The 18,946-nt window shown below is 47.5% G+C and overlaps 1 protein-coding gene across 6 annotated transcripts in view; it reads right to left on the bottom strand.

Moving 5' to 3' along the window:
* LOC139059016 (nuclear factor related to kappa-B-binding protein) overlaps positions 1-17,948 on the bottom strand; it is a 617,245-nt gene extending 599,297 nt beyond the window's left edge. For 3 of the 6 annotated variants that reach the window (XM_070536798.1, XM_070536799.1, XM_070536801.1), the window contains exons 1-2: positions 17,589-17,948; positions 2,215-2,370 (exon numbers count right to left, since the gene is read on the bottom strand). In XM_070536798.1, the coding sequence (XP_070392899.1) occupies positions 2,215-2,370; positions 17,589-17,609 (177 nt within the window). In that variant the 5' untranslated portion in view covers positions 17,610-17,948. The remainder of the gene's footprint in view (positions 1-2,214; positions 2,371-17,588) is intronic. The other 3 variants (XM_070536802.1, XM_070536800.1, XM_070536797.1) reach the window with 2 other exon arrangements.
* Between the last annotated feature and the right edge of the window lie 998 nt (positions 17,949-18,946).

Below are 18,946 nucleotides of genomic sequence, written 5' to 3'. Positions count from 1 at the left end.
CCCTCCACCTGACTTGTGATAGACACGGTAGGTCTATGGAGGGCTTTCTGAGCTGTTACATTCGGCCAGTGGGGGTAGTGACCTTCTAGCCTCTCCTGCACCATTGCGACGAATCGTTTTGTGAAGCTAACAATGCGTTCCCCTCGGACAGATCTGTAGTGCCAGCAAGACGAGACACTTTTGGCAGATTGAGTGTTTGTTGCTTCACTGTTGCCGTCATGGACGAGGGGTGCAAGAAACTCCTGGAAAAGGGTCTTCTACGGCGTCTCCTCACGGACTGCCATAACTGCCATGGTCGTTTGACAGACGCTTCTGCTAACAGCTGGGTCAACCCAGGAACCAAGACACGCCAGCTTGAGTCAAGCATGGCAATCCCTGTCTACAAAGCTTCCCTCCTTTTTGTGTTCAGCGAACAAAGGTGTGGGAGTGATTGTGTGAACCGTCGTCCTCAACGCGGGTCCTTTAACGACTTTGAACGCTTCGACTAGAGTAAGGTGGGGCAGCAGTTTTTCCTGGCCTAGGAATCTAGGGAGGACAGAGGGGGTTCAAGCGAACGTTTTCGGCTCCTCAGGGTGCTTCAATTCAGTCATGCTAGAATGATGAGAGGCAACATTCTCCAGTCCTTATGTAGATAGTGTAAATAAACCCAGCACTCCTCGTTCTTGGTGAGAACATGTTCCTCCCTTTAACAACACGCTTAGCGTGGATGAGTCGGACGACGGCATGGGCCAGCCTCCGCCTCCCCCCCCCCCCCTTTTGACATGCCCAACCTGAACTCTTACAGTGCACACTCTAAGTGCACTGTAAATAATACACATTAAACGTGCAAGCCATGGTTGGACTGGCAGATGTTCTTGGTCAATGGTATCTAAGTTACTTCCATTCCAAGAAGATTACAAACTTGTATGAAGCAATGTGTAGCTCAAAAGAGGCACGCTAAGCAACAGAGGTTAGTCTCCTCTGTCGTAACGTACACTCTATTTGCACCACATGTACATCACATAATGTATCTCAGGTTAAATTATCATAAGAATAACGGGGCAGCTTTCTTTTTGCAGGTGCATACGACTGCAAGTGCATGCAATGTTAGACTCTCCCCGCATAGCATACACAACATGCTTAGTCTCTTTTGTACTACCACACCTCGGTTGAGAAGCTAAACATGCGCTCAGTCTTCTGTCTCATTAACCGAGCTACTGTGGTGTAGTGGTTAGAGTAACTGGTTTGTGAACGTGAAGACATGAGTTCATATACTAGGTTGGGGCATTTTCTTTTTTCCAGATCGATCATTTTTTATGAGTAAATAAATGGGCAAAGTCATTAGAGCTTTAGATTAGGGGACACAAGCGGCTTGCATACTCGTGAACTAGGGGCCACGGTACTGCACATGTGCAAACCCAGATGTATTGGTCTGCGTATGCACAGTACCATGGCCCCCAGTTCTTGCGTACATAAGCCATTTGTGTCCCCTAATCTAAAACCATATATATTATTTGCTTATTTGAGCAGCATCGGAAAAAAATTGCACTTACTCCCTTAAGAACACCTAAGGAATTCCCTTTGCCATCTTGAGATGCAACAATGCTCTAAATCTGCAGCCAGCTTGCCAATTTTTCAATCATTCTATAGTGAAGCTGACCTTGCCCAAGTGCTTCGCATGGAAGTAGAGGATGAAGCTTATTCACTTCCCCTGTATCGATCGTTTTACCATTTTTTACTTTATATTTGTTGCCAAACGAACATCCCGACTCAGATACATTAATGTGACAGATCACAACACAGATGACGGCAGACACCCAACAGGCACTCGCAATTCACTGAAAACAGCAGCAGCCATCGTAAATGTTTGGGCAAACCTCATCTACGATGATTAGCCAAGTATGCGAACAGCCAACCCGTGTCATGCATGAGGCATGTACTGCAGCTGAGCTCCTCTCTACTGCCCTCCCTCTGGACACTTTCTGGTGACCCTGCCGTGAAGTTCATGCATACCCAGTGACCCAAGTTAGTGTCAAAAACATTCATTGAAAAGTGACACATACCCAGTGGCACAAACCCAGTAACACATACCCATGTGAACAGCCCGCATCTCATACTGCACTATCCTTGGGATTTTTGGCGAAATAGCTAGATAGCCGATAAGGAAACTCTTCTGACATTGGCGTAAGTGCTATTTGCATTAGTAACCCTGGCATTACATTAAGAAGCCCGCACCATGAGCCGCATCTTATGTGCCTCCGAGAGGACGTTGTTCCAGGTGTCAATGCTGAGGACGGCACGCAGCAGGGCCTCCTGCTCGCACAGCGCCTGCGGCAGCTGTACCACCTGGCTGCCCAGCAGGCAACGCTCCATCGGCTCCCGGGGGTGACCCTGCGTGGTTCCATCCACGAGTTGTGACTAGTGCTCTTGCCCCACAGACAGCATTCCATTAGCCACACAAGAGATGTGGTCAGTACATTGTACTTGGCCAACAATTTCCTAACTCTAAACAAACATAACAAATTTATGAACAAACCCTGTTAACCAGAAGGGAACAAGCTCTTATGCAAACATTCTGCACCAATGAATTCATAACACGTATTAAAGTGGCCTTGCAATGTGCCCAAGAAAGCTTCTTAGGCCCCACCTATAGCGATGCCATGATGCAGCAATTCCATGCATCAAATATGGCATAACCAACTTCACTGTGTGACACTATTATTGGTGTTTAAGCAGCGTTGTTAGCACCAATAAAAAATACAAGAATGTTCTAAAGCCATTTTAATTATGACCTACATCAAAAAATAAACAAGGCAATACAACACGAATCAACTTTCACAGCCGGATGTGTTTCACCCTGACGATGACAGATGGTGCTGCCTTTCCATCTATACAAATTTAGTATTTTGGCATAGCCGCAGAGAGCACTTACGATAACAATGACTTATTCAAAATGAAACAGGCAAGTAGCAAAACTACACATATGGTACTGCATCCAGTACCAAATGCACCAGATAAAACAAAGTGAGATGTCTCTACCTCCAACGTGCCTCCTGCAGAGGCAGATGAGAGCATCAAGACATTGCTAAAGACTTTCATTCGACAGAAACTGCAGATACAAATGCAGGAACAAACCACACAACTCACGCAGCTGGTGGTAGCTTAATGGTAGTCTCATCAACGACCACATTTCTGCAAGCTGGGCAATCCTAATTAAGCCAGTGCAGCGCTCTATATGACAAGTTATCCGTTCAGTGCCAAGGTCATTCTCCAATCAAACTTCTGATTGCTATTTACCAATGGCCATAATTCAGCAAACTTTTCAAAGTTACAGGCAAGTAAAATATTCCGTTCTAAGAAACAAGTGGTATGTCACTAGGGATACCGGGTTTCAACTGGTGCTTTGTACCCGACATAGTGCACAAAGTTCTTATGCAGATGGGACTCAGATCCAAGTGACAAGGGTGTTTATCCACAATGATATAATTAATTCACACGCACTTGCACACAGATGAGCTTTGCACTGGATCTCAGGTAGAAGCAGCACTGAGATGCAAACTTTGCAAACTTGAATTAAGGCATTAATAATATTGTTGCGTAAAGCAACACAAGGTATGACTATTTACAATGTATTTACACTGAGGTAGACAGCAGCAACTAAGATGGTATACAGTGTGCACACCAGACAGTCCAGTCTTCGTTGTCTGCTCCAGGCAGTGCGAGTAAATGGCGAAGGGCGCCGTGTTGTAGAATAACATCGTGGAGCAAAATATCGGCAACATCAGTAGCAGCGCTTGTGGGGAGCGCTCGAGTGATTGCATACCTGGTTGCATAGTCGGTAGCAGTGGTGACCCACTTGTTGCCGGATTTTTACTCAGGAAAAGGACCGAGACGGTCTAAAGCAACACGGAAGAATGGTTCGGTCGGGATGGGAAGCGATTGCTGCAGTCCAGCAGGGAGTACAGCAGATCGTTTTGGCATTTATCGCAGGAGGCCACATAACATCGGACAGACTGGGCGAGACCATGCCAGAAGAAGTCGCACCGGACACGGTCGTACGTGCAAGATACGCCAAGGTGACCAGCCGTTGGTTCATTGTGATGCTCATGCAGGACCGTGAAACACAGATGTATAGGTACAAGAAGCAGCAGCTCAGGGCCATCTGGTTGGACGTTACCATGGTGAAGTGTGGACAAACAGGACAAACATGTGCAGGGGCGTGTCATTAGGTGTAGGCTTGAGACAGTCGATGAGCGATCGCAAGGAAGCATAACAACAATCATCAAGTCTCTGCCCCATATGTCAGCACCGGGAAGATGCACTGATTGTACACTTCCCTTTTCAATGATAATTGTAAGCGTCCAGTCAGGAGCTGACAATGTCTGCCTTATGCGCTCCAACCCATTTTTATTTTTCTGTAAATTTCCTTCTCATGATCAGGGTTAGCTGTGATTAATTGACCTAGGTAAACATACTCCATCACAGACTCTACAGGCTGAATAGGGATCCTGAACTCTTGTTCCCTTGCCTGGCTATTCATGATTATCTTTGTCTTATGCATATCAATCTTCAACCCCACTCTTACACACTCTCTGTTAAGGTCCTCAATCATTTGTTGTAACTCACCTCCAGTGTTGCTGAAGAGAACAATGTCATCTGCAAACTAAAGGTTGCCGAGACATTCACCGTCAATCCTTACTTGTAAGCCTTCCCAGCTCATTACAACATTGTTCGTCACTAATCTGGAGAAACTTAGACACAGACAAGATGGAATTGTCGTCGTTTTATAGATTTTTTTGGCACAAGGGCCAGATATGGCCAAAGAGCACCAAGTAAAAGATAATAAATGAAGTACCGATGGTAGAACGTGAAAACTGTCAGGGTTGGGAACCAGGATGTGAATAGTACATGTAACTTGGCTATAGAGGCCTAAAAGTTAGTTGCCGTAAAGTGCATAAAATGTACAGGTATTAAAATAATGATAATGATTAGTGGTGTATGCTACAAACATAAAAGTTCTATCACCAAGGGATTATGTACTGAACGAGAGAATAACAGTAGCACTCAGGCCTCACCAGTGAGCCTTCAAACGTAAAGGCTGGGAAGCATGTGCTTTAAGAAAATGCTATCGCAGCAGCCTCTATTGTGAGGATGGGCTACGTATACCTAGGTCTGATAACATGCAATGTGTCAACATCACACAAAAACGTTAAAACTAACTTGGTGTCAAATAGTAGTTCAATGCCAAAAAACATTGCGGAGTGGAGGGGAATTTGTTGTCTGTATGCCAAGGAAAAGCACTTTTTTCATTGAGCTTGTATTTCTCATCACTCTAAAAAGACATAAACGACCATAAGCGTCTCGCCACATTTATCACAGACAAGAGGATCATCACCGGTTGATAGGTAACAGTGAGTTCTATAAGTCTGACCTATCCAGAGGTGGCAGAAAACTACGTCAGTCTGCTGCATCTTTGTTGTTGGTGGCCAGTTCCCTATGTGTGGCTTGATAACATGAAGTTTATTAAGAATTTCAGTGTCCCACGTACACTGCCAATGGCCCTTCAGTTTCTTGCACATGAAGGGCCTTAAATATATAACAGGTACAGCTAAGGAAAAATTACTTGGTTTTGTAGTCACTGTTGTGGCTATGCAGTTGGCAAGCATATTGCCCTCGATGCCTCTGTGGCCAGGTACACAGCACAACATGATATGTTGACGAGGTGTGTACAAAGCGCAGAGGATTGAAAAAAGTTCAGTAAAGACTGGATTTTTATTCTTTCATTGAGAAATGAAGGTCTTAATGAATCTGTAAATATTATTCCTTTTCCTATTTTTGTTTCCTTGATGTGCCGTACAGCCGACAAAGTGCATAGGCCTCCGCCATGAATGTGCTCATTTCCGGGTACAGCCTGATTCTGAGAAGGATGGACCGAATGTGGAAGCGCCGGCACGCAACTTTGAAGCATCTGTGTAGAATTCTGGGCACGAGTACTTTGACTGAAGTTCCAGGAAATGCGTTTTTTATGTGCATTTCTGGGGCATTCTTTGTAACTTATACAAAAGACGTGTCACAATCTATCAGCTGCGACATCCACTGTGGTAATGGCTTGGCGGGAGCCATTAGCAAGTTTTTTAAAAAGTGGGACAGCCATTGCTTCGCCGAGGCTCATCACACGCAGCAAAAAAGGCTCTTTCACCACTGGGCGAGTTTGGAAAAATGCGGCACAAGTCTTATTGTTTATGGTTTCATTACAGGGATGTTCAGGGTGAGTGTGTGCTTTCAGGAAATACATAAAACTGGACAACGACCTTTGCAGATGGAGTGACCACTCATTGGACTCTACATAGAGACTTTGTACCTGGCTAGTTCTGACAGCTCTTGTGGCCAGACGTATTACTAAATGATGAACAGGATCAATCGCACGGAAGGAGGAGGCGAAAGCAAGCAAAGAGGGCAAGCTGGAAAAGGTTTCTTTCCGGTATTAATTCGTACACACAGGAAGTGAAAGTATGGGACAGGCTGAGAAGGCTGAAGGGGCAGCTAATCCATCTGATGCCCTTGGTAAACGAACAAGGAGACAGTCTGATCGACCAAGCCGACTCTCTTGGTGTGCACTTTGAGTGCATTTCTAGCTCTACACACTCTCCCTTGTCTTTCCTGAAATACAAAGAAACAGGAATGCAAGCCACTCAAGCGTAAATGTAGCCCCAAACGAACCTTTTAACCTGCCTTTCTGCATTGTTGAGCTTTTGTACCTGATGTATTAGGGCACTCGGTGCAGCAGATTGATACACCACAGCACCGTAGTCTAGACAGTAAAATAGCAGCTTGGGCTTGTTGGTTTTCCATCCTGCTGTTAACAGCGCAAAATGTAGACGAGAGACGAGACAAGAAGACACCACAAGCGCCGACTTTCAACAATGTTTATTTTTAACAGAAACACGGCTTCTTATACCATTGCCCACACGTGTCACAGTCACGTGATCGCACATCATGTGAAACATGCACTTTTTTCTTTTTTTGCACTCAAGATAGTGGCTGCACGTGCAAAAGGTCAAGTTCTTTTTTTGTCAGTAACAAGGACGGCGTGCTAACGCATTGGTCACGAAGTCTGGTAATCTCGGCTGCCTCAATTATCTCCCAGACCAGTTGGTCAATGTGTTTCTTCAGCACTTCACAGCGTCTGAACTCTGCGACGCGTCAATGCTGAAGAGCCGATAAACCAGCAAGGGTGCACGATAAATCACCAGAATCATTTTGTGGAGTGCACAGAAGCCGTGGTGTATTCAATACCTTTGAAATGTGGAAAAAGGTATATAGGGCAAACTTCGAGATGCACAAATGAAAGACTAAAGGAACACAAACTTAGCGTCGACCAGGCCAACAGGAATCTAGGCATCCATGTCAGGGATTGTCCCTGCAATGCAATGACTGCAATGCTACGGGATTTAAAACATATTTGTATGTCGTCTGTGTAAACAAAATAAAAAATGGTTGGGGTTAGTGAATAATGAAGCATGTTCATTTTCACAATAGAAAGCGTACAGCTGTGGACGCCTCCCTGGGGACTGCAGTTTTCTGTGCAAATGAACGGGAGATTGTTGGTTATTTTTACGTGGAAAGTATGTTTCATGAGGCAACTCTCAATAACATTCAGCATTCTCCCCCTGTTCGTGGCAAGTCTCGGACGATACCACAGCAGTATGTAGTGGCGTAGGCCTTTTTCATGTCAAGAAAAATAGTAAGAAAAACTGCTTATGGACAAAAGCATCAAGAATGTTGGTCTTAACATGCACGAGGAGGTCAGTTGTTTACCCGTCTTCTCTAAATCTGCATTGGTACATATCAAGCATTTTGTTTGATTCAAGGTAATACAAAAGGCGACGATTTATCCTTTTTTCAAACAGCTTGCACAGGGAACTTGTTAGTGCTATCGGACAATAGCTCATTACTGAGGCGGGATCTTTGCCCTGTTTTAACAAAGGGATGACAACAGCTTCTTTCCATGGGGATGGAAGATGCCCATCTGCCCAAAGGGTATTAAAGAGTGCGAGTAGTGTGATTCGTGTGTCTTTGAAAGGTGTTTAATCATCTCGTACATAACTCTGTTGGGACTTGGAGCAGAATTCTGACATGCGTTTAAGGAAGCTTTCAGCTCAGCAATGCAGAAAGGCTGGTTAAAAGGTTCGGTTCGGCTGCATTTACGGTTGAGTGGCTTGCGTTCCTCTGTTTCTTTGTATTTCAGGAAAGACAAGGAATAGTGCATAGAGCTAGAAACGCACTCAAAGTGCTCACCAAGAGAGTCGGCTTGGTCTTTCAGACTGTCTCCTTATTCGTTTACCAAGGGCAATGGATGAATTTGCTGCCCCTTCAGCCTTCTCAGCCCATTCCATACTTTCACTGCCTGTGTGTACAAATGATGAATACTGGAAAGAAACCTCTCCTAGCTTGCCCTCTTTGCTTGCCTTCGCCTCCTCCTTCCCTGCGATTTGATCTGTTTGAATGCTATAAGGTTTTCCGCATTAGGATATCAACAAAGAATGCCCCATGCTTTGTTATCTTCCTTTCGCGCCTGCCTACAACCATTGCTCCAACCTGGGACTCATCTTTTTTTGCGAGATGCATTTTTCTGCTGCATCTATTATAAAGCCAGTAAAATACGATACTGCGTCATCGGTGCTGAATTCACTGATAAAGCCTTGTGATATATAACTTGATTCTTTAAAATGATCCCAGTCAGCAGATGATAGTTTCTACTGAGGAACAGTTGGAGAGCATTCATATTGCTGTATCAGCTTTAGGGTTACAGGGAAGTGGTCACTTCCGAAGGGATCTTTTAATACACTCTATTCTAAATATGGAAAGATGGCTGCAGAGCTAACTGCTAAACCTACTGAAGAGTATGAATTATTTTGGACACTGTAATACGTGGGCTCCCTTTTATTAAAGAGGCATGCACCAGAGGATACAAGAAAGCTTTCCATTAGCCAGCCTTTCATGTCGCATCATGAGTCTTCCCACATTGTATTGTAAGCGTTAAAATCTGCCACGAGTCTGTAAGGCTTAAGAAGCTGATCAATGAGGTTATAAAAGTATGTTTTTCTTTTCAAGATCATGCTTCAAGGGTACATAAATGGAACATACAGTGAACAATTTGTTAAAAAGGATGCTGCGAACTTACACTGCCTCAAGGGGCATCTGAAGCATGACGTGCCAGCAAGCTATAGACTTGTCGGCTACTATGCCTACACCATCGGAGGCATGAGCGTCGTCACTGTCTTTTCAAAAGATGGTGACGACGAGTGCTCACAAATGGTCACTATCCGCCCGGGTTCGAGGCACCCTCAACAAGGGAGGGCTTGAGGCACCCTCCGTTAGACAGATGCTCCGCAGCATGGTGATGATGAACGATGACTGACCCCGAGCAGCTGTGCTCATCAATGTTTATTGCTGCGGTTACCAGTGTTGCCTACCGAGCCTGGCGGGCCAACGAAGATTATGCCCGATTATGCTTGCTACACCACCTTACCCCCAGTTTGTTTGTCAACAACAGACGTCCATGTTCAAGGTACGAGGTTCTGCCTCCCTCCTAGACGGGTCGACGGTGCCTGCTACCCAGGCGACTAACGGTCCGGTGGCCTCCGCCGTCGAGTACTCCACCTGCGCACCGGTATTGACGGGCTCGACGAAAGCCCAACATGTGCCGCACCTATGGCAACACTTTCCGCCTCCAAGGCGGGCGGTGCTCCACTTGAAGCGACTGGTGTTGCCGCTAGTCCTCCTGCGGGCTGGAACTCTGAAGTGGCAGTCGAGGGTGCTGGCCAGGTCCCGAGGCGAGGCCTAACATGGTCGGCATGTCTGTGCCACGTGGCTCTGTCTGGCATGCGGGCGAGCAGCGATGAGACGCTGGCAAGAGACACCACCTGTCCGGCGGACCAGGGTGGGCCGGGACGGAAGTTCCTGGCGAAAACCCAAGACGGCACCCTCAGTCAGCAGCCAGCTTCTGCTTCAGCTGCTTCAGGAGCACTGTGGATTGGAGGTCGGGATGCAAGACATTTAAGGGTGTCTTGACCATCCGACCCAGCAGGCGCTCACAGGGGGCACGGCCAGTGACATCATGGGGCGTGGTCTGGTACTGAAACAGTATCCGGGTAATCTGCACCCGGAAATCCTCAGTCTGGCTCTTCTTGAGCCTGTCCTTGATGGTTTGCACCACCCACTCGTCTGCACCATTTGAAGCAGGGTGGTACGGCAGGACTGTCATTTGGCGGAATCCATTCTTCGTCAGCCAGGCCAGGTACTCCGTGCTAGCGAAAGCAGGACCATTGTCGGACACAATGACGTCCAGCAACCCCTGGGCAGCGAAGACCTGTCGTAGCACTGCAATTGTCGTGCCTGCTGATGGAGTGGTGACAGGCAGAACCTCCACCCACTTCGAAAAGGCGTCCACCACCACCAGGAAGTAAAGGCCTTTGAAGGGCCCCCTGAAATCCACATGTAAGCGGGACCAGGGTCTCTGTGAGAATGGCCAAGGGGGTGATTTCCACATGACATGAGGCCCACTGATGCTCCTGGCAGATTTGGCAGCTCTGCACCATGTGTGGGCGATGTGTGAGCGATGTCCTGGTCCAGGCCACCAAACATGGGACCGGGCCACCATCTTGGTCTTTTCCACGCAAGGATGACCCACGTGCAGCAACTGCAGGACCCTGGACGGGAGTCTTTATGGGATCACCACCCTGGAGTCTCACAGTAGGCAGCCCTGCTGCAAGCTATAGCCCTGTGGCTATAGGCCTGCTGAACCAATTCATCCCCACGAGACACTGCTTTGACCACCTGAGACAGGAATGGGTCCCAGCTGGTCGCTTGCGACACCGCAGATCTAGAGAGTACCTCCAGGTACACATGCTTCAGCATGAACACTTCAACAGGTTCTATAACATCATCAGGCACCTCTGGCAGGGGCAGGCAACTCAGGGCATCGGCAGGTCCCAGGTCCTTTTCCGAATGGTAAACCAGCTGGTAAATGTAAGCTGCCAGCCTCGAGGCCCAGCATACCACTCGAGGTGTTGCCTCAACGGGAACTGCCTTGTCGGGCCCCAGCAGCTCCAACAGCAGCTTGTGGTGCATGACCGCCTCGAACTTCCAGCCCTACGGATACTGGTAGAAACGTTCGACACCGAACATGATGCCAGGCCTTCGTTGTCCAGCTGTCTGTAGCATTGCTCTGCAGCATGAAGCCGACGAGAAGCAAACGACACAGGGCGTTCCTGGCCATCTTTGTCTCGGTGCGCCAGGACGTCTCTCACGCCGTACGGCAACGCATCTACAGTACGGACGACAGGCTTGGTAGGATCGAAGTGCACCAGGACTGGAGCCTTGGCCATAAGCTCCTTGCTGCGCTGGAAGGCCCGGTCCTGCTCCTTTTTCCAGACCCATTGCTGATCATCTCGAAGCAGAATATGTAGCAGCTGTAGATGCTCCATGTTCGACAGGAAACTCCTGTAGAAGTTGATGAGGCCGAGGTAGCTCTGAAGCTCCTTCTTGTTCCGGGGCTTAGGTGCCTTGAGCACAGCATCAACTTTGCGGGGAGCCGGGGCTAGGCCAGCCTGGGAAATGACATGTCCTAAGTACTCAACACTGGGGGCCAGGAAAATGCACTTTTCCAGCTTGAGCTTGAGGCCGGCGTCCTGCAGTCATGCCAGGACGTTGTGTAGGTTCTGCAGGTGGTCTCCGACTCACTGCCAGTAACCAGGATGTTGTCCACGTACACCATCACATGCCTCATGTCCCTGAAGAGGTTGTCTATCTCCCTCTGAAATATGGCTGGGGCTGAGGCCATACCAAACAGTAAGCGCGTGTATTGAAAGAGCCCCAAAATTGTCAGTATTGCGACATACTTCCAGGAGGCATCCCGGAGCACCAGCTGCTGGTAAGCATCTCTGAGGTCAAGCTTGGTAAAATTCTGCCCACCGGACAACGCTGACCAGAGATCTATTCGGGGCAGCAGGTACTTCTCGACGGTAACAACGGGGTTGATGGTAACCTTGAAATCCCCACAGATCCTGACACTGCCGTCTCGCTTGAGGACTGGTACAATGGGAGCGGCCTATTCAGATGTGTTGACGGGCACTAGGATGCCCTCTCGCTGTAGCCGTTGCAGCTCCTTGGTGACCACATCCTTCAGGGAGAACGGCAGTGGGAAAGGCTTGAAAAAACATGGCCGGGCTCCCTCAGGTACATAGATGCCAGCCGTCATGCTGGCAATGGTGCCCACCTCTGGCTGGAACAGGGACTTAACTCGGTTAGGAGGCTGGGGACATCTTTCACCACATGCAGGCTGGCTTCCTGGTACTGCGGCAGACGAACACACAGTGCATGAATCCAGTTTCGGCCCAGCAGCGTCGGCGACAACCCCCCGGTTAAGTAAAGGGGAAGGATTGCCTCCCTTCCCAAAGCGAACGCTGACCTGTGCCTGACCCTGGACCTGGAAGAGCTGTCCTGAGTAGCTGCGCAGCATCACGCCCGCAACTTCGACGGACACGCCGGGGAAAGTACGCTTTAAGAGTTTCCCGGCCATTACTGACACGCTGGCCCGTGTTCAACTCCATGGAAATGGGGTGCCCGCAGACTTCGACGGTCAGCATGTACGGCGGCACAGAAGAGGGATAGGATAGGATACACCTTATTGCTGTAATTTAGTCATTCAGCGGTCAGACCGAGTACTTCCATCTTCTTCTTGCCGATGGTGACTCCCGTCTTGCAGGGTTGGCGTCCCTATTCCAGGGCACCACTGAGCGTGGCTGCTCATTGGACGTGGTGTACCAGCCCCCGTTGGAGGCATGGGTTGCCGCTGGAGAGAATACTCTCCCACAGCTCCGCACTCAGATTTTCTATATTGTGGAATGTTTTGTTTTTGCTGCCTTCCCACGTAAAGGGTGAGTTTTGTGCCACACCACGCGCATATGTCCTTGTATTGGGTTGGGAACATTTTCCTTAGTATGTATAGATTTGGGAAGGTTCCTGTTTACAGCTTCCGCCAGCAAACTGCCTCTTGTTGATTAAGCATGTTATGGGGCGGGGAGTATTTGACCCTCGTTCCTCTATGATAATTTAGTATTTCGGAGTACGTCGGGATCATCGTCGTGAAGTCCTCGGGGTCTCCAGTTAGGTCCGCTTGGTTAGTATGCTCACGAGCGGTCCTATCAGCCCTCTGGTTGCCCTCAATTTCAGTGTGTCCCAGTATCTAGAAAATGTTGTGTCTAACTCATCTTTCGTGTTGGCCAGCGCAGAGGAAGATTTGGAGTGCCTTTCGGCCAATTCTGCCATTGATGTAGTTACGGCATGCTTCCTTAGAATCCGTTATTATTGTAAGGGATTTGCTTGCGCGGTAACCCTCTGCGGCCACTAGAGCAACAGCCATTTCTTCTCCCTCAATTACCGTACAGTCCTATGCCAACGCGCAAGTGATCTCCTTTAGACCTAGCCAATTACCGTTGCAACGACTTTTTGCTTTGTTGTTCCTCGTTTCCGAGGATACACTGCGGCGTCCGTATATACCATGTTCGCCTTGGTTGCTAGATATTTCTCTACATATTTTGCCCTAGCATTCTGCCTGGCTGCGCGTAGGTTTGGGTCCATGTTTTTCGGCAAGGACCCTACCCTGATGGTGCTGCAGTACTCATCTGGTAGGTTTGTCGTTCTCTGTTCTTCCCTTTGTAGTTCTTGATGTCCCAGCCTTTTTAGAAGCTTCCTGCCCATGCTAGTCTGCTGGAGTCTGAGTATCTGCGACCCTAATTGTGCTTCTTTGAGCTCCACGAACGTGTTATGGAGTCAGAGGGCTAACAGCTTCTCTGTCGAGGTGTTGGCCAGCAGATGAAGATGGAACAAAGCCTGTGTGCCACATGTCGAAAATCGGCGGGTTCTCGGCCACGACGTGGAGCCTGGCCGCGGAAGAACTCAAACCTGCTGCCACACGCCCTCGCCGCGTACCCTTGCAACGGCTAGCCTGGCCACGGGCTTGTGTGATACCTGGGCTTGAACCAGGCTGCTGCTGCTGCTGTTTGCTATTCGTCCTCCCCCTTCGGCATACCCGTGCCAGGTGCCCAGTTTTCCCGCATGTGAAGCATAGTGCTTGGGAGAACAGGCACTCGGGGGGAGTGGCACCACCACAGTGACCGCAGGTACTAGCCTTTGTCGCCAACTTGTTGACCGCCGATGCCGCCGACGGTGAGCCAGTCGCACGGGCAATCTTGCTGGCATCCTTGGTGGCAGCTTCCATAGCCAACATTGCCTTAACAGCGTCTTCCAGTGAGGGGTCGGGAAGCTCCAGGAGTTGCATGATGGGTTTGTTGATACCGCAGGTGAAACGGTCCCGGAGTAGCGAGTCCAGTTGGTCCCCGAAAACACAGGCACTCATTAACCCTCATAGCGCAGCAACAAACTGCCCGAAGGCCTCTCCTTCTCGGCGGCTCCGGTTGTTGAAGCGGAAATGCTCCATTAGTGTGGATGGTGCTGGGTAGAAATGCAAGCGCCGTATGGCGAGCACTATGGCATGGCTGGCTTGAGAAGGTCGAGCAGGAGACTGAAGATGCAGGTCCCGCAGCTGGCCAGGAACATGTCCCGCTGTTTGGCCTCAGGTGTGTCATTTGCCCGGAAGAACATGTGGACTTCTTCCTCGTAAACTGGCCAGGCGGACCCATCTCCCTCGAACCTTCCGTAGAGCAGCATAACAACAACAACGGGGGACCGCCGCTTGCGGCAGTCCCTTGTTGCTGATTACTCTACGCCCCCGAAAGGGAAGGCGTGGAACGATCTGTGCGTACTCGTCGCCAGTGTCACGATCCACCCGGGTTCGTGAACAAGGGATGTCTCGAGGCACCCTCTGTTAGACAGACACTCTGCAGCGTGGTGATGATGAACAATGACTGACCCCGAGCAGCTGTGCTCATAGGAGTTTATTGCTGCGGTTACCAATGTTGCCTACTGAGCCTGGCGGGCCAACAAACACTATACCCAAGGGGGCGTCACATGCTTGTTAAACAAAGAAAATTAGTGTTCCTAGGTTTCAGATGTGTCTCTTGAACACACAGCAGCTTTGGATTGTGTTTGTGTAGTAGTTATATAATGTCGTCGAGGTTATGAAGTCCTCTGACATTTCATTGTAGTATTTGTGTCTCTATGATGACAAATGTGTATGTGCTGTGTTTAAGGGAAGAAGGTTAGCTCACAGGCTCTTTCTAGGTTGTGTGACACGAGTTTTTTTTTTTTTTTTTTTGAGTGATCGCAAGAGACACGCCACTCGTCCTGGCGGCACCGTCTGGGTGTTTGTTATGTCCATCACCTCTTGCGAAGCACTGGACACGCACACTTTTGAGTGATGCAGCATGTGTTTACTCTTAGAACAAAAATGTATGCTCTAGCTTTCTACAATAAATATATTTTGGAAAGAAATTATGACTCCGACTGATGCCTTGGTCATCAGTAGCATCCTTATCTTGCCAAGCGTGTGCATTCAAAACCAGATTGCTCAATGTGTGGTTCACTTTATTTTGGACAATGAGCACGAGAAATCCAGTCGTGTTGATAAAAAGATATATGGGTACAATCTGCGGTGCTTAATTGCTTGCTTGTTGTGTTTCAAACAGAATAGCATGGCCTGATGTTCTGTTGTGTAGTGGTCAAAACAAATGCTGGCACTATCCTGGCTTATGTGGTAATGTCAAACTTTTTAATGGAACCTTAGTCGTGGTGTCGAGTTCTACATAAAAAGCAAGCATAGACAAAAATTGGATAATCTTGGACAGTTGTGAAGAATGTTAAATGCCTTTTCACTATTGGCAATGATCTGCACAACTTCAATAGAGTTGAAGATGATTAAAATTCTAAATCGGGACACTGGAGCGCCAGGAGGACAGACGCGGACACAAACAAGCGCTTGTACATGTCTTATTTCTTCATTCTTTTAGTACTTTAGTTTTCCAATTATGAAAATATCATTAACTACCAACTAGTCCCACTGGCCATCTTACTGTAACATGAAAAAGATGTACATGCTGGAGATAACAATAATGAGCTGTGCAGAGTGACAAGGAAATGTTGTGGTTGGAATAACTACACACAAGGAGAAATCAATGCCACAGCTCAAGAGAAGAGACTAGGCTAGTTTGTTACTTTGACCAGGCATCAGCAAAACGGGAATTAAGTTCAATGAGAGAACAAGGGTAGTCTGATACAATGTGGAGAGAAAAGTCTTGAAGGCTGAGACAACACTAGGGCCATGCCTTTGACCAACCAATAAATGACAATCAGTTAATCACTGAGTTTTTTTCATGCCTGAACCAGTATATGTAATGAATGCCCCAGCATGTCTTATGGTTGATGGATTGGCGCGCTGCCTGCATGTGCAGATAGTTCATGTGTTTTTTGCCTTTCATTGGATTCGCGTTGCACTTTTTGTTGCTCATTGTGTTTAGCATGCCCACAATGTGAGGCAACACCATCTTCTGTTGCCTTAACTTGCTGACCTGGTGAGCAGATATCAATGGGTGTTGCACAGTTGGCACTCGACCACCCAAGACTCTGATGCTTTAGATTTGATATAATAAAACCAACATGGGTTTTCTTTGCAACAACTCGCTACATGAAAAGTGAGCAGCACATACACAATCACACTAACTTAAAAAATGCAAAATGACCGATAAAAATGCAACCAGCCAAAACCCACTGGATTTGTTTAACCATCCGCTCAAATATATTCACAGAGCAGAGTGTGACGCTATCAGGTATTAATGCATTTCATTGCATGACTGTCGACAGGAAACATGAACAATTATTTTATTGGAACATGATTAATAAAGTAGCAAGACGTAGAAATTATACATTGTTAAATGTGACAAATTTTGTCCTTGTGCGTACACCAGGTCTGTGTACATTAAATACGAAATACTTGTCTTTTCCCTTTCATTTGTATTTATGCATCAAAAGTACTAGTTCTACGGATGTTCTTTTGAAGAGACAGTGAAAAAAGGATTAAAGAAATTTTGCGATCTGCCAAATTCTTCGATTTCAGTGTGTACAGTTGGCAATAAAAATAACTGAATGCAATGCTGATCGTAATAAAAACTGGTAATAATGTCCGCCAATCATGAGCTCCTGTTGTAATGGGGACTGTAGAAGAAAAAGAACGAGCGAAGTGTGTACATCAACGTGCGTGCATGTGTGTTTTCAAACAGACTTGGTTCTAATGTTGCTTTTCACGTGACCACATCGTTTAGGCAAGAGAGAGACTCTAGAATAATAAAACAGGCACCGACCATGGTGAAGAAATTATTAACAGCTTGGCGTTTCGGGAGACGAGAGCAAGACTCATCGCCTTGCAGAAGGCCGACTCGTTCATTACGCTCTTTGAGTGCACAGAAGAGGCCGTGAGGTTCCGCAGTCACAAATTAGTCTGATGAGAAAAGAATCGACGGATAAACGGTTGAGCGGACAACGGTTGAGCGGATTGACCAAGTAGGCTCGACCTGTTGCGAATTGTTTTGCTACTGGTAAACCAGATCTGGTGAATACTATGCTGAGACGTGGGACATTGTTGTGGCACATACCTCATCGTCCCGGTGGTACATCAAGCTCCGGAACAACGGATGCCGAGTCCCGAGATCACCTTTCTGCGGAAGTACCCCTAGTCAAACGATGTCATCAATGCACTTATATAGAAGCAACGTTTTGCATCTCGATAACTTCCAAAACATGTACGGTGCCCTTCGGCAATTTACAATGGCTAATGCATTGCCAGCAGATACCACAGCCAAAGCAGTTAAAGAAAGTCACGCTCGCTTGCTCCCGTACACACAGAAGCGTACAATACAACTGGTACAATGCCGAACGGCTGAACGCAGCTAGCAACGCTGTCAGCTTGACAACGGCGTTGTCGATGTTTATCGTCACGCGCACACGAAAAGAGTCCCTCATACCTTGGTAACGGAGCAGTGCACTGACAAGAAGGCGAAGACACAAAAGAATACACGACACTCGCTGCAGTCGCAACAATTTTATTTCAGAACACATACTTCATATTTATATGCCTGCAGAATCCTCAGACGCCAAAAATAATTGCGAGTGCAGCGAGCGTCGTGTATTCTTGTGTGTCTTCGCCCAATGCCTTTGCTTCGCCATGTCCTTTTCAGTGCGCTGCTTCACGAGCTTCACATGGCTTCACTACCATGGTATGATGATTAATCACGAAGTAGCCCAACTAGCCCAACATTTTAATGTTATTGATACAAAACCTGATACGCGTGTGATACGCGACCATACTACTGCTGCAGCAGTAGTATGGTCGTCACAAGATTTATTTTAAATGGACCCTCAAACGATTTGACGATTTCGTACAGACGTACCGCGTCGTTAGATTAGGTTCCTCTGATCATTAACTGACGCATCTAAGTGCTCCGCGTAAGCGTGTAATTCGTTTGTAGGGGGTGGCAGTGTAATGCACCAGGGAGGCCAATTCCTGTTCTCTGGTATACATAGAGTTTCTCACTATGTAATGTAGTGAGAAACTCTATGCTGGTATAAAGGAGTGTCCATTCCAGCCCAGACCTGTCTTTGTTGAAGCTTAGTGGGCCTTGCTAATTTGGTTGTACCTGGATTTAAAGAGTTTTATACAATATTTATTGTATTAAACTCTGTACTTGGATTAGTATTGGGGGCGAGGAATAGAGTTTCATATTAGTACAACTAGAGAGAAATCTGGCGCTGCGATCGTTCAATCAATGCCTTCTTTACTAGATGCCTGCCGCGTTGTCAGGTAGCTCGGTTATAGCGTAAACTGCTGACACGCACGTGGTAGGAGCGAAATGCCATACTAAAACGCTGCTGCCACGCACGGAAGGGACGTCACAGTTATGATGACGTTGTTTAAACAAGTATGGCGTGTTCCGGTTTATAGTTTTGCGCGCGC

This window comes from Dermacentor albipictus, chromosome 4 (genome assembly GCF_038994185.2).
Source record: "Dermacentor albipictus isolate Rhodes 1998 colony chromosome 4, USDA_Dalb.pri_finalv2, whole genome shotgun sequence".
Lineage (NCBI taxonomy): Eukaryota > Metazoa > Arthropoda > Arachnida > Ixodida > Ixodidae > Dermacentor > Dermacentor albipictus.
The sequence above is the reverse complement of the archived record's forward strand: the minus strand, read 5'-3'. Positions and strand labels throughout refer to the sequence as shown.